General features: G+C 47.1%; 1 protein-coding gene across 1 annotated transcript in view; it reads right to left on the bottom strand.

Annotated features, from left to right (window-relative positions):
- Window positions 1-15,834, bottom strand: part of TBC1D22B (TBC1 domain family member 22B) — a 75,198-nt gene that overhangs the window by 17,420 nt on the left and 41,944 nt on the right. The window contains exons 9-12 of the mRNA XM_044250305.1: window positions 6,150-6,256; window positions 5,597-5,672; window positions 3,169-3,296; window positions 2,803-2,898 (exon numbers count right to left, since the gene is read on the bottom strand). Coding sequence (XP_044106240.1) covers window positions 2,803-2,898; window positions 3,169-3,296; window positions 5,597-5,672; window positions 6,150-6,256 — 407 coding nt within the window. The remainder of the gene's footprint in view (window positions 1-2,802; window positions 2,899-3,168; window positions 3,297-5,596; window positions 5,673-6,149; window positions 6,257-15,834) is intronic.

Below are 15,834 nucleotides of genomic sequence, written 5' to 3'. Positions count from 1 at the left end.
CTCCCTCTCCTGCTCCCCTTGCTTGTGCTCTATCATATAAATAAATAATATCTTTAAAAAATATATATTTATTTATTTGAGAGAGAGCAAGTGAGCAAGGGTAGGGGCAGCGGGAAAGAGAGAATCTCAAGCAGACTCCCTGCTGAGCACAAAGCCCTGGGATGGGGCTCCATCCCAGGACCCTGGGATCATAACCTGGGCCAAAACCACGAGTCCGACACCCAACTGACTGAGCCACCCAGGTGCGCCAAATCACTGCAGCTTTTAGCCCAAAAACTTCTCTCATCCAGGCTGGGCCAGTCTGGCTTCCTGGGATCCCGGCATTGATTCCCAGAGCTCCCATTTCTGTTCTTCAACCACTTCACACCAATTACAGAGATGCACAACTCAGGTGACTTCATTTCGGGGGGCTGGTTAGCAGTCAGGCTGTACCTGCCCTCCTCCTCTGCAAAGCTCACAGGCAGCCTCTCACGATCTCCCACGAAGCTCCTGTGCCCTGCTCCCCTGACTGCACCACACTTCTGTCTCCTAAAGGACACCACCTGCCTATCTTAACATAGCCAGGCATGTGTTTTCTTTTCTGAGCCATAAAATTGTGGAACGGTGGGGAAAGGAGGAACCTTGCAGATTATCCAGTTTAACTGCCCCTTCAATAAGGGAAGAGGCGACCCTAGTCGAGTAGACCAACTGAGGTCTTGACACCGCAGCAGGCAGAAATCCTCAGGGTCATTCTGTGGGTTATTGCAAAAGGACCTCAAATCTGGCAGATAATCGAATATGTGACCCAATAAAGAAGAATATCTCTATGTCTAACGTAGTTTTAAAGGCATCGACTATTATGGTCCTGTGCTCTGCCAATACTGGAAAGTGCTAAAAGCCATTCCAGGAATCACCTCCACCTCTCTGAGCTAATCTGGGAAGCACGTCTATCACCAGTGACAAGGCCCTCTGCGCCTGGCTCCTGATAACTAAATTAGACTTCATGCTCTCGATATCCTGCTCCACCTCAAGTACATTATCAAAATTGATCGCTTACCCCAGCTCACGGCCATTCCAGCCCCTGGTGCTCATTTATCCTAGGACGTCACCTATGTTGCTGGGCGGCAGAAGCCGAGGCTTTTCAACAGTGGCCTGTGGCCCCCTCACCTCAGCTGGTGTCCACTTCCAGGAGTCTACCCTCCCCTTTTCCTTCCAAAGTCCTAACTTGGGCAAGTCGGGGCCTGTCTTTCCATCCACCTGCTGAACAGACTTCTGTTCTTCAACCACTTCACACCAATTACAGAAACGCACGGCTCAGGGTCACGGGGAGCTGCTGCTGCTCTTGAAAACACCTACATTATTAGCTAGAACTCCAGAGAACATTCGACCTTCCTTGGCTCTTCCCCCCTGCTTTTAAAAGACACATATGTCCATTAAAAAAGAAAGAAAAAGGAAACCCCTCCATTCAAAAATGTGCAAAGCAGAGAAAGAAAAGCCCCCAGCTGCCCCCAGCGAGAATGACCATGAGCAGCTCCAGACCTGTCCCTGCCTGGGCAGAGCCTCAGAGTCTGTCTCCACGATCCCCAAGTCCCCATTCCCCCTTCCCTGGGCCTCCTGGAGCAGCGGACTAGCTTTCTACTGCCTGACACACGCCCTCAGTCTTCTTCACATCCCCAGCCCAGACTTCCAGGATGCTGCCCCACTCTCCCTGGCCACCCCCTTGGCCTACTTGAGAAGGTGTGCCAAGGCTTAGGCCAGACCTCTCCTCTCCTCTGTCCACACCCACCTCTTTAGGTGGTTCATCTACTGTCCTGGCTTTAAGGACCATCTAGCCAGGGGCGCCTGGGTGGCTCAGTGGGTTAAAGCCTCTGCCTTCAGCTCAGGTCATGATCCCATGGGTCCTGGGATCTCCCTGCTCCCACCTGTGTCCATACCTACTGTCTCTGTAGAAGCCAGAGTGATCCTTCGAAAATTTAAGTCAGATCATGTCCCTCCCTGCTTAAGGCCTTCTTAGGGTTCTCCGTCCACTCAGAGTAAAAGCCCAACTTTACAGCGGCTCTGAAGTCCTCTGTGATCTGGGTCCCTTATGACTTCTCTGGCTTCACCTTTTCCTCTTCTTTGTCTGGACCCCTGTGCTCCAGGCCACACTGGCCACCACTGTGATTCGATAAGTAGCCAGGCACACCACTGCCTTCAGGCCTTTGTGCTGGCTGTTCCCTCTGCCTGGACACTCTTGCCCCAGATGTCCATGACTCACTCTTTCACCATCCCCGGGCCTTGGCTCAAACGTCACCTTCTCAGTGAGCCTACCCTACTTGTTTTGAAACTGTAAACTGTCCATTCCCTACCACCTAATAATCTCTTTATCTGCTCTACTTCAAAAAAAACAAAAATAAAAAAATCACTTAACAATTTGTTTAATTTACTATGTTCTTGTTTATTGTTAAGTCTCTTCCCAGCTAGCATATAAGCTCTGTGGGAAGAGAGATCTCTGACTTACTTCCCAGTACATCCTATGCCTTCAGTAGTGCCTAGCACACAGCAGGCATTCGGCAAATGCTTGTCAATGAATGTATGAAACATCCTGTCTACATGCTCTGCACCGTTTCTGGCCCTAAGATCCTTCCCACACTGAAGAACTCTGGGGCCCACTGACTTGGCCATTCTGCCCACCAGGGCGGCAGACTCTTCTGAGCAGCCTGTCTGCTTCCCTCTCCCCGGCCACGTACCTGCCGAGGCCCCGTCTATCTGTGCAGCCCCATGGACGGGGTAACTCCCGCTCTGATGCTCATCCTGGCCCAGGCTGGGCTCGTGGCCACTCACCTGGAAGTCCTCCTCATCCAAGATCTCTTTTCTCCACTTGATTAAGAAGGCTGCACACACGTAGAGATGGAAGTGGGAGAACCCTTCTGGTTCAGACTGGGAAGGGAAAGAAGAGTTAGGTCTCCAAGCCCTGATAAGGGGCCAGCTTTGGGCCTCTTGGTTTCGATCCTGCTGCAGCCCAGCACTCCTTTCATGTCTGGACACACACAGAGGCCCGAGCAGATCCTGCAGCGGCCTTACCCACGAGACTGAGGCAGACACAGAAGGAGGCGGTGGGAGAACTGCTGAGGAGGACACACCAGCAGGGTGGGGAGTGGGGCGCTCCGGGCACAGCCTGGCATGGAGCAGGCTGGGGCCCCTTCATACCTGGTACGTGTCCCACAGGCGGATGGTGCAGCGAAGGGGAAGCTCCCGCATGAGCAGGTTGTTCATCCAGCGGAAGGCAAACTGTAGGTATTCGACCTCGTACCTCCTGAAGTGATTATGTACCTGCTCTGAAACAGCAAGCGTCATTGGCCCCAAGGGCTCAACCCCTCCCTGAGAGGGTCACAACACAAAGGCAGTCTCTCTCCCTGCTCCTCCTGGGGGCACCAGGCATGGAGGGGCCAGAATGACATCGAACCATCCCTTATGTTTGCTCCCACCATCTCACAGCCATGCTGCCTGGTTAGCGCAGCCACACACACAGCGAGACCATTTCAACACCCATGTTCTAGGTACCTCTCTTCCCTCACAGGCCTGCTCTCACCAGAAAGCGGCAGCTGTGATGTCCACTTGGCTGCTTGACCCTAATAACTCCTGAGAGGAGAGGCCAGAATGGAAAAGAACTGTGGGGGTCACCTTGGCTATCCTCCTCCTCCCACCAGGGAGGACTTCCTCCTTAGCAGCCCTACAGATGGCAGCCAGCGGGGACTTAAACACTGCCAGAGAAAGACGTTCACTGACTCCCTCAAGGGCAACCTCTCCCATTGATGTATTAAGTGATTCACCAGCAGGTGCTTCGCTGTGTTCAGTAGAAACTAGCTCCTCCTGACTCCCACCCTCGGTGTCTGCGCAGCGCACTAGAACAACCCCAAACCAACTGATCCCTGTTCTCGTGACAGTCCTTTCAACAGTGCTCAAGAGCATTAAAAAAAAAAAAATTATTATCCTTCTTGGTTTCCTAATCTATAAAATGCAGATAATCATTTATACCTCTGAAGGTTTGGGGGAGGACAAAATGAGAAAACCAAAGTGCTTACAACAGCACCTGGCATGTGGTAAATACATAATATAATTTTTTGAAAGAATAACTAATAACTGGTTATTTCTGGGGAATAGAATTTAAGGAAGGGGGAGGATGTTTATTTTTTATTTTGTGTTTTTCCAAATTGTTTTAATTTTTCTAATGCGTATTACTTCTATAACTCAGTGAAACAATAAAGACATACACATTTATAAATCCCCTATCCTCAAGTACTATGCCTTTACTGATCAGATATTTGAGAGGGCAGAAAAAAACAAGGAGACGGCAGATGGTGGCAGAAACTGCAACCTCGGCCCTCTGCAACCTGGGAGGAGGGATGCAGGAGAGCTGGATATGGGCCCCTGTACTGGGGCTAACAGCTGGGTCAGGGCAATGAAACAAAGAGGAAAAAACATCCTATAGACAATGTGTTGGAAATAACTGCAAATCAGCAAACAAGATAGGAAGACTGAGATCCTAAGTCATAAAAGGAAACTGGAACAAATCAGGGAAGGTTTTCGGGAAAAGAGAAGCTGGGGAAGACAGAAAGATATACAGTTTTTGATGGGGTTGGGGATGGGGGACATTGCTCTGGTGAAGCACAGCATCCATGATAAAAAGCCAGGAATGACATTTCTTAGTTGTGTAGTATCTGGTGGAATCCTAGAAAAGCTTTACAACTTGGCTGGTGCTACAGAGCCCACTTAGCAGAAGATCTCGATGTGAGGTTCTAGGCTATCTTTATGAAACTTAATTCTGAGGTCTCTCGCTGGGTCTCAATTTCATCAGGACTTCCCAAGTTGCCTTTTAGCTCTAGAGTATGTGATCCCAAGTCAGAGCCAAGGAATTACTGTGAGGCTCCTGCTCCTCAAAGACACCCTACTTTAGAAAGAGCTATGTCTCCCTCCCTGCTCCCCACTCAGCTCAAACAGGTCATGGGGAGCTGTGGAAAAGGCCTGCCGAGATATCTGCCAGACTTAAAGACCATGCAGCAGGCCTGGGAGTCCCAAGTGATGTCACCATGTCAAGGACAAGGTTGGACTACAGGCTTGCTGCTAAATGAAAGCAATGGGGAGCCACAGGAGGCTTCCAAGCAAGGGAGAGACATGACCAGGACAGTGCTTTTGAACAATGAAACTGTGTGGCAGAAGGTTTGGAAGAGGAAAGAATGTGGAGGCAAGTTCTTCTAGAAGGAAGCTGTAGAAATCCAGGCATGCTGGACCAGAGCTATGGCTAGGGAAATGGAGAAGTAAGGGTGAATCTGGGGGGAAAAAAAAAGAGGGGGTTGGTTAAGGGGGGGGAAGGGGAGGAAAAAAGGTGAATGTGAAGGAAGATGCTGAAAGAGAATAGACAAACCTGGTGACAAAAAACAAAGGAGAAAGAACTTGAGGTGCCAGCAAGCTTTTCCCTCCCCTTCCCACCAAGATGCAGAAGAATGCAGTGCCGCCAACAGCAGAGTTGGGGAGGCTCGTGGCAAGGTAGGGGTTTGAGGAGAGGCCCCCAGCACCACTGGCTTGTGTCAGAATCATACTGTGCTACTGCCAGAGAGTTCCCCCTTCCCCAACCTACCATCAATCCGGCTGACAAGCTCTTCCAGCGCCTTGACCTTCTTCTGGATCCCTGGTTGTGCAAAGGTATAGTTATCCTGCAAATGATAGAGAGGCCAGGATGAACAGCGACTCCAAAGCATGCTACCATTCTCAAGTTCATTGAAACACGTTTGAAAAGCACAGGCAGTTTTTCCAAAGCGCTACCAGTGTTCTGAGAAACAAAGGAATCGACAGAACAGCAGGGTGTGGGGAGAACCTGACAGAGCCTCGTAATATGGGGCACACCACCTGGCCCAGGGTGTAGAGTGGAAAGGAGTGGCACACTCTGAGGACAAAGCCAGGGGAACACAGAGACTTCCTCAGACTCCAGGGGATGCTAGGCCACTGCCTTTTTGAAAGCTGCCTTTTTGAAAGCTTTTGAAAACTAAAATAGAGGTGAAGATGGGTAGACCGAAAGCAGGAAGAGCCATCCTGGATGGGCGACCCTGCCTGCTACAGGAGGGTAAGAAGGTACTCGAAGGCTTGTGGGAGCCCCTGGACCCAGGTCACCTACAAGGGCAGATCCGGCTCACCTGGATCCCATCTAGCAGCTTGCTCATGCACCAAAAGCTGTCAGCTTCAATGCTTCGAAGCATGTCCTGAGACAAGTTGGTCACATCAAAGTTCTCCACATCTTCTTCTGTAAAACAAAAGGTGAAGAAAGTCCAGAGGTCTTCTCTAAACAATGGGGAAAGACAGAGTCTAGTATCTTCAACGGTGTCCTTAAGCCCAAGGGAGAGCTAGGCTAACCTGATGCCCAGGAAAGTTCTTGAGAAGCTCATTACAGCATGGAACAGGCCACTTCTCACACCAGTCCCACTGGGTCCAACATACTTTTCTCTTCTGATTTTGTTCATTCAGTTTTAGAAGAAGGCATTTCAGTCCTCGTGTTCAATGAGCTATACCCAGACCCTTGGAGATGGTCTGGAAAAATTCTTTGATTTCAGAAATTCAGTAAGCTGTCTGGCATACTCACACTTGTATATATAGTGAGAAAGCTGGGAACCATATGGCCCCCGTGGTTCATTTCAAAGACCGAATCTCCATATTCTGACAAGGCAGACCTACTGTCTCACCACTCAGAAGTGAAGATGAGTGCACGACAGCAGATGGCCCAAACCTGTGGGGGCTTCTGGGATTTAATTTCACCAAGTTGGTAGTTCTTAAACGAGATTCCATAAAATATCAAAACGATAGGATACTCCAAAACAAGGGGGTTCCACGGACGAATATGGTTGATAAATGGTGTTTCACACAGCTTCATCGTGTAGATTCCCAAAGATTATAGCATACAGAAGGACGTGAGGAGTTATAACAAATTCTACATTAAGTAAATCGGTTTAAACCTATTTATCCAACACTTCCAGGCTTCCTTAGCCATGGGACCTCTTGTAAAGAAGAGCATCTATTAGCTTCTCATGGAAACCCCATACTAACGGTAGTGAGAGGTAGTCTCTCTGGTCAGAGATCTAAGTGGGGACATCAAGAGTCTTCTAGAACCCTGAAGAAGGAAAAGGCCATGGGAGGTTCCCTTCTTGCCACAGAAGTGGAAGTACTAAGAAAGGCTCTTTTGCCTGCCACGATGGGCCACCTTAACCCATAGGTCCTGTGTGCCCGGCCAAGGCCACATGTGAAAGTGCTCAGGCTTGAGTTCTGTGACAAAAGCAGCTTTTCTCCTTAGACCTAGAGCCCAATTTTGAAAACGGGACATTCACTGCAGTCCCTGGTGCTGCAGAGACACAGGCATCTGACAAAATGTATTCAGAATCTAGCCCTTTTCATTTACGAGAATTATTACTAAGACCTACGACTGAACCCCCTTGGGAAAATGTGTAACAATTCTCGGATTTTCATCCTGTATAAACAGCACTTTTTAATGGACATCAGGGGCTAGAAAAACCCTTCTGGGGAGGGTGGGCTGCTTTGTGAGAAAAGCTATAATGCTAGAAACAACCTAAAAGTCTGATTCAAAGTGCGGCCACAGTTAATCCATGCCAAGTGCTAACAGTGGCTCCTAGCACATAGTAGGTACAATACAATTTCTGTTAGGTGAAGTTTATTTAGAATTTGTAATGACACAGGAAAGTCACAGTTTTAAGGGAAAAGAGCAAGATACAAAATTATTTATGGTATACTCTCAACTACTGTACATACAATATTTATGTGTGCTTATATAAGCATAGAGGAAAGACAACATTCATCACAAGGCTTACAGTGTTTATTCCCTAGGTAGTAGGGATAAAAGATTTTTATTTTCTTTAAGCTTTACTAGACTTTTCAAAATTTCTACAATAAGCATAATTTTTACAGTCAGGAAAAAAAATGCACATTATTTTAGGAAAAAGGGGTTCACTACAATTGACTACACCTGCCTTTTATCACCAATAAAGATTTTGTAAACTAACACTAAGCTTGCAGAAACTAAGACTTCAGATAATACATAAAGGTCCACTAGAGAAATCACATTAAAAACAAAAACCTTCCAAGAAATATCTTTCTCCCCTAACTTCAACACTTACTGTGTGCCACATACATACTATGAATTTAGATAAATACCGCTGAGCTCTAAGCCCCAGTTCAGAATCTTCCTTTTTCTCTTTGCTTTTGTATTACATTTCTGAGATGCTCCCATGGTGCTGTGCGTACCTGAGGTTCCTCGTTCCACACATGCTTCTACCACTTTACATATCCACCCCATCCCCACCCCAGGGATGGACTCCTGGGCACCTCCAACTCCCACTACCACAGACAAGCCTGACCCACAAGTTCTGCCAGCCCACTCTCCAGGGCCGGGTCAGCAGTGTGTGAAGACAGTGCTGTTTCCTTGAGTGACTGTGGCTGCTCCAACCCACCGTCCTAAGCAGCAGCCCCCTCTTTATGAGAGAAGAGGTTATAAGAAAACTGTGAAATCCACAAGAAAGGCTCCAGACAAAAACCCCTCCTGCTACTCCCACACACATTTCCCAAATGAACATCCAGCACTCTGTAAGAATTTGAGGAATCTTTTCCAACTTGGGCACTCTAGAATTCCGGAACACTGCAGTGGAAAAAATAAATAAATAAATAAAACAAAAAACTGGGAAGGGCAATGAGGAAGAAAGAGCCTGGGTCCCTGAGAACGAGGACCAGCCCTGGCAGCCTGTGGATTTTTTGTCAGGCAGAACAGTATGGGGCTGAGTATAGACTCTGCGGCCAGACTCAGACCCTGGCTGTCACTCACTAGGTATGGGGCTTCGGGCAAAGGACTTTGGTGCTCAATGCCTCCTCTGCTAAGGTGGTAACATCCCACTGGTAAGTTAATACACAAAGGTGCTGACAACTGAACCTGGCACAAAAGCAGCGTTGTCTAAATGTTAGCTAGTGTCATTGTCATTAAACAAGGAACAAATCATCTTCTATCTCTTTTTAAGCCCCTGTTATTTTGGATCTCTGTTATTTGCAGCCAAACCTAATCTAATCCCAACACGTACCTTAAAAAATAAGTAAATTTTCAAAGCTTTCCATCTCCACCAATTGGCGTAAAGGAGGAAAATCTAACAACGTGAAGTCTTAAGTCGGTAAGATGCCGCTCTCAGTAACTCTACCAATTCCAAACCTTGAGCTGTCCAGGGAGCAAAGGAACCAAGAGACAAGTTGCTGATTTGGTGTGCTGCCCTGATGCCTGGCTTGCCCATCAGCCCTTGGCTTTCACAGACAGTGAGTTCAGCAGCCTTTCCGGGAGTGGGAGGACAGTTTAGTTCTAGTGTTCTGCCTGCTGGGAGGATAAAATTCACACATTCAGTCAAAAACTGTGAGCTGAGTGCACCGGCAAAAAGCAGCCGAGAAAGGGAGGCCCAAATGCTCTCTGAAGAGCTCCATTCAGCATAAACAGTCTGTTCAGAAGGATCATTAAACATTCCACTTGAGAAAATTCAACATATAATTGAAGCTGGAATGGGAAACCATGCCAGCAAGGCAGTCTCGAAAGAGGGCAGCGTCTTTGGTTGTCATTACAGAGCAAGCAAGAGCCAAGACCCAGACTGGAGGCAATGAGATTTTAAGGATATTTTATGGCTATTTTAAAAGGCAAAGCATCCAAAAAGAGGAAGCCCAAAAGCCCTTTATAAGAATCAAATTGCCCACTCCGGGCTTGACGAGAACATGCCCATTTATTAGCGGATATAATGTACTTGAGTGGTGACTTCAGTCGAGTGTTTATTTTCCTGAGAACTCCATGTCCTGGGCCTGAAATCAGCCTTGTATATGCCTCAAGTACTCCCCGACAGCTCTGGGAAGAACTGGTTGTGCTTAAACTGACAAGAGTAACTTGTCTCTTTGCTGCTCTAGGCACTTCCTAGGAACCATCTGTGATTGCAGGGCAATTTCTAGATTTTGTGATCTGCTGGGTCAGAATGATTCAGCCCGACTGGCAGACAGGAGAAGGTTCGAGGCATCAGACTGCAGCCTGTGTCCCGAAGCCTCTGGTTTACCTGATTCCTATCTTTATTTTTTTAAGACTAGACACATAAGAATACCTTATATAATGTTTTCGGGACACAAAAGTAAACTGATAAAAGGAAAAAAATAAAATCAGGGCCATACATCTAAAGAACCTCATAAAATAAGAACTTAAATATCTCATCCAGGAAAACGCCGCTTTAAGGAAAGAGTCAAGGAATTCATCTGATCACCTGCATGTAATCATTTTTAAGTGCTATATAAATGTATTATTGGGGAGCCTACGTGGCTCAGTCAGTTAAGCGTCTGTCTGCCTTTGGCTCGGGCTGGGTCTTGGGGTCCTGGGGTCAAGCCCCACATCGGGTTCCCTGCTCAGTGGGGAGTCTGCTTCTCCTTCTGCCTCTGCTCCTCCCCATGGCTTGTGATTTCTCCCCTAATAGATAAATTTTTTAAAATGTACTATTGAGCACTGTTCATCTAGCATTTTCAGGTAAGTATATGATGGCAGCAGTGGGATGAGGATGCCACCGAAAACCCTAGTACAGAGAGGGTGTAAGGGCTCCTGGCTAATCCGTGGAAGGTCAAACTACCTGAAAGAGAAGAAGAGTGAAGAGAGTTGGTCTCCTCCAAGGAGAAGGTCAGGGGAAAGACTTCTGAGGCTCCTACAGAGCAGACACATGCAGGGAGGTGGTTCTGTTTCATGAGGATCGTGTTATAGACTGTGAAAGAGGAAGCATGCTGTCTCAGGGCTGACCAGGGAGCCCTTCCTGACACTGTGCCTATCAGTCAGTGAGGTGACTACAAGGTAAGGACTGACTCAGAATGATATATGACCCCTGGCTGGGGAGCAGCCTCGGTATACATGTGTCATGATACCCTGGTTAAAATTATTCTTAAAAACTAATATATTGCCACATTTTCTCCATTTTCCTCAGGTTCCTGTATTACTCTTACTTTTATTTAGCAAACATTCATGACTGCTAGTTAACTCAGCCCCTCGGCACACGCTGTTGGACTCCATATTGTATAAAAACAGACCACAGGAGTATTCAGGTTAAAGGGGCAAAAGAAGGGCCAAGTCCAGCACACACTTCCCCTTCTAGGACCTGCCCAGAGACCACCCACAGAGATAGGCGGCATGGCACCAAGACACTGTGGATGTGAACAGGCTCTAAGGAGTCCAGGGCCCCCACTGTCAGCTGCTCAGAGGCTTTTCATCAAGGCTTAAACATCTTGCATATGTTAGCTCTCACAACTTGTCCTCGGTTACAGTTTCTCCCTTATTCTGGATCAGATGCCAGAGAGACAGAGCCAGCAGGCAGGCACACACATGCCGCTCAGCTCACTGCCAGGGGGAGATCAGGCAGGGTCTGAAAGTCCCAGATGATAAGCTTGAAGAACTTCCCTTCTGCGAGACAGGCCATCCAGCCCTGGACATCCCAGCACATGCACACAGCACTCTCAAGTGTCAGCTGAAAGTGGTTCAGCTCAACCCTCTGGTGGGGCTGTCCCCAAGAGATGTGTGTCGCTGGGAAGAGCCTCCCACTGGCACTTACAAGATTACTTACTTTATCTATGAAGATGAGGCCAGGAAGCATCTTGAGGAAAGCATCTAAATAAGGGGAGTGCTAACAACTTCCGCAACAACCACATTCCCCAATTCCCTCCAAACCAACAGCATTATGATAGAAAATGGAATATCGTTACTATATGATTTAATTTATAGAAAGTTTAGAAACAGGCAAAACTAAGCGGGGTGTTAGATGTCAGTGAAGTAGTCACCTCTGAGGGAGGAGGGACCAGAAGGAAACATGGCGGTGGGGGGCAGGGGGGAGGACTTCAGCAGTGCTAGAAATGTTCCATGTCTTGATACAGGTGCTGGCTATTCACAGGAAATATATCGAGCTGTGCATGTAGGAGATATGTGCTTTTTATTTATTTTTTTAAAGATTTATTTATTTGACACATACACAGAGAGAGAGAGCACAAGCAGAGAGAGCGGCAGGCAAGGAGAGGGAGAGGCAGGCTCCCTACTGGGCAAGGAGTAGGGACTCGATCCCAGGACCCTAAGATCATGACCTGCACTGAAGGCAGATGCTTAACCGACTGAGCCATCCAGGTGCCCTGAGATATGTGCTTTTTAAAAAGTATATTGTTCTTCAATATAAAGTTTATATTTTAAAAAGCAAACAAAGAATGTCCTTTAAGCCCATAATGAAAACCCATCATTACTACAGAGGTCTGTCCAGTTTGATGAAACTGGCCTCCATACCTCACGAGACAGGGAGAAACAGGATGGGCAGGGTGCGTATCACACACAGAGTAGGAGATGAGGAAGAGAAGGAAGCCTCCTGGGAACAGAGAGCACGAGCTGGAGTACAACCCCAAGAGCCAGGGACCAAGACATGGTGGCAGAGTCCATGATCCCTGAGTATGGGAGGTCGGGGGGAGTTCTAACTAACAACTCCTTTTCTCTGAAAATCTGAGTACTATCAAAAAGTAACTGCATGTCTCACCCCTCACCTCCTTCAGGACTTAGCGCCAATGTCCTTTCCTTAGTGTGACCCTGGCTCACTGCCCTGTTTGAAATCTGCTCCTGTCGCCACTCTTGCCAACAGGGCATCACCCCTGCTTTATTTTTCTCCATATCACTCGTCACAATCTGCCCAAAACTACCTGTGATTTAATTTATTATCTGTTTCTGCTCATCAGAAGTCAGGTTCTATGAAGCGATTTCTTTTTATGTATAATTTGCATACAGTAGACTACACATAAGTGCACAGTCCCCTTTTATTTTTTGGAAGAGAGAGGGATCATGTGTGCAAGCAGGGTGGGGGAAAGGGGCAGAGGGAAAGAGAGAATCTCAAGGAAACTCCATGCTCAGCACAGAGCCCGATGTGACCCTGAGATCTTGAGAGGAAATCAAGAGTCAGACACTTAACCAACTAAGCCACTCAGGTGCCCCCACAGTCTGTTCTGACCCATATATACATCTGTGTAAGAGACACCTCAGTCCAAATAGAGAACATTTCCAGCATCCCAGAAATTTCCTCATGCCCCTGCCCAGTCTCCAGCCAGTCAACCACTGCTTTGATTTCTATTGCCATGGATTATTTCTGATCTCCATTTTTAAAAAATGGAATCACACAGGGATGCCTGGGTGGCTCAGTTGGTCAGACGTCTGACTTTGACTCAGGTCATGATCCCAGGGTGTTGGGATCAAGTCCCACATCGGGCTCCTTGCTCAGTGGGGAGTCTGCTTCTCCTTCTGCCTGATGCTCCCCTGCTTTGTGCTTGTTCTCTCTCTCTCTCTGAAAAATAAGTAAATAAAATAAAAACTTTTAAAAAAATGGAATCACACAATGTATACTTTTTTGGTATCTGACTTCTTTTGTTCAACAGTGATTTGGGGATAGTTTCTTCCACACTGTGTTTATTGATAGTTCATTCCTTTTATTGCTGAGTACGAATCCATTGAAATTTTCCTGTTCCAGATTATTTGGGTTGGTTCCAATTTTTGTCTATACGAAAAAAGTTGCAGTCTTTAGGAAACCGTACAGTCTTTTGGAAACTATAAGCTTTCATTGAATAAACACCTAGAAGTAAAAGCCACTGATTTTTGTCTACTTGATTTACTTATGGTCATATCCCCAGTGCCCAGTATAGATGCTCAATGAATACTTGCTATCCATCTCTTAGAAGAGAGAAAACTTCTGGCTAACTCAGCAAAGCATCGAAATATTGTAATTCACTGCCCTCTGGTGGCCAGCCCCAGCAAAGCCATACTAATCCCCGAAAGTCTTACAAAGTTACAGTGACATTTTCATTCTGTCATTCATCTAGACATGTATGGAAGGCCTGTTTTGGACATCAGACTAAAAGCACTGGGAATATAAGATATTTAAAGTAGTCTTTGGTATCAGAGAATCCTACAATCTGGTGGCAGAGAGCAGGAAGACAACACAAACCATAACCAGCGTGGTGAAGGGCTACAAAAGAAACGTACAGTGTTATGGAAGGAGCACTACTGGGGTGATGCAGGCAAGGCGAGGGCGAGGGCAGGCTTCCTTTTGTAAAGGATGCATGAGGATTCTCCCAGGGGAGAAGAAGGAAAGGGTGCAGGACAGGCTTTAGATTATACGTGTCAATTTGGGACAGCTGAGTTGAAGGGGTGGGAAAGGAGCAGATTCCACAGGGCCTTGCGTGAGCTAGCTAACCTGGCTGCTTGAATCTGTACGTGACAGGGTGTTACCAAAGGGCTTACACAGAGGAGCTGCATGGACAAGTTTGTGTTTGAACGGTGTATAAGACAGAAAACCGGAGCAGGGAAAACATACTTGGTCATTTCAGCATTCAGGGCAGTCACAGGAGAATGGAGAGGGAAGCAGACTCAGGAAACACTGAGAACTTAAAATCATCATAGCTTTGTGACTCGTTGGCTATAGAAGGTTGAAACTCATGCCCAGTTCTTACCATTTCTGACTCAGGATTCAGGAAATGTTGCCTATTAAGAGAAAAGCATGGCCGGGTGTGGGGAGAAAAGGAGTTGGTGAAACATTGAGGCTGAGGAGCCTCAGGGTAGCAGAAATTGCAGGCTGTCCACAAATAATTATTCCCCTCTACTTCTTGGTGAAGGGTACTGGCCACCCCGGTTTCCAGCCTCATTTGCTGCTAGCTATGGCCACATGACTCAGTGCAGACAGAAGAGATCCAAACCCAAGCACCATATACAACCTTGGGAAGTGTCCTTAAATGGAATGAGTATGCCTTTCTTCCTTTCTTCCTCCATACTAGATGGAATACAGACGTGATGGCTGGAGCACATGCAGCTATACTGGATTGCAAGAAGGAAACCAGAGGCTGAATGAAAATGGTAGCACAACAAGACAGAAGAGCCTGGGTCCCTGATATCTTACGGCAGCATACAAGCCCTGGACTACTGACCTCTCAACTTTCCATATGAGAGAAATACGCTTTTCTATCTTCTAAAGATACTATTATTTGGGGTTCCTGGTCACACGTAGCCACGCTAGCCCTAACTGATCATTTACAACATATCCAAGTGGAAATGTCACACAGGGAACTGGACTCAAAAGTCAGAGGTCTGGGAAAGACTTCCCTTCTGGGGGCTCCATGGCTATGATGCTTCTGAAAACATATGATTCAAGTAAAACTTGAAATGGAAATCCCACTATACCGCTTCCTACAGAAGAGACAAGGGAAAGTGATTTAATACTGTTTCATTTTTTACTGACAGAAACCAGCAGACACCACTCTGTTTTTGAAAACAAGATCACGAACTCTGCTCTTCTGCAGGATTGCTTCATATGTATCCCTTGAAGAGTTGCCATTTAGCCATTTATTTTGATGATGGCCACACTATCGGTTATACTGGACCACTATGTTCATAGCTAGATCAGTAATATCATCTGAGCCCGAAAGTTCTCATAGACGAGAGTCATCTGGAGGTCCTCTGCAGGCCTGGGGGTCACAGGCCCAAGACCGTGTCTCCTTTAGCACCATCACACCCAGTGTGACCACGCTGCTGCCTTATCTGTAGGGGACCCACCTCCCCATGGGCAGGTGGTTTCAGCAGATAAAGAAGCTGCTTGGGGGCCAGGCTAGCAAGAGACAACTTCTCTGTCAACTCAGAAGGAGTTACTTCCACAACAAACATGACACACCACAAAATAAGGTCAGGTGCTAATTTACAGAAGTGACAGTGGTGGGACCAAGCAGATCAGGGAGGAGATACAGGAGAAGCTCTGATAGAGCAGATCC

The sequence above is a fragment of the Neovison vison genome, chromosome 1 (assembly GCF_020171115.1).
Source record: "Neovison vison isolate M4711 chromosome 1, ASM_NN_V1, whole genome shotgun sequence".
Lineage (NCBI taxonomy): Eukaryota > Metazoa > Chordata > Mammalia > Carnivora > Mustelidae > Neogale > Neogale vison.
This window is presented reverse-complemented; position numbering and strand designations above follow the sequence as displayed.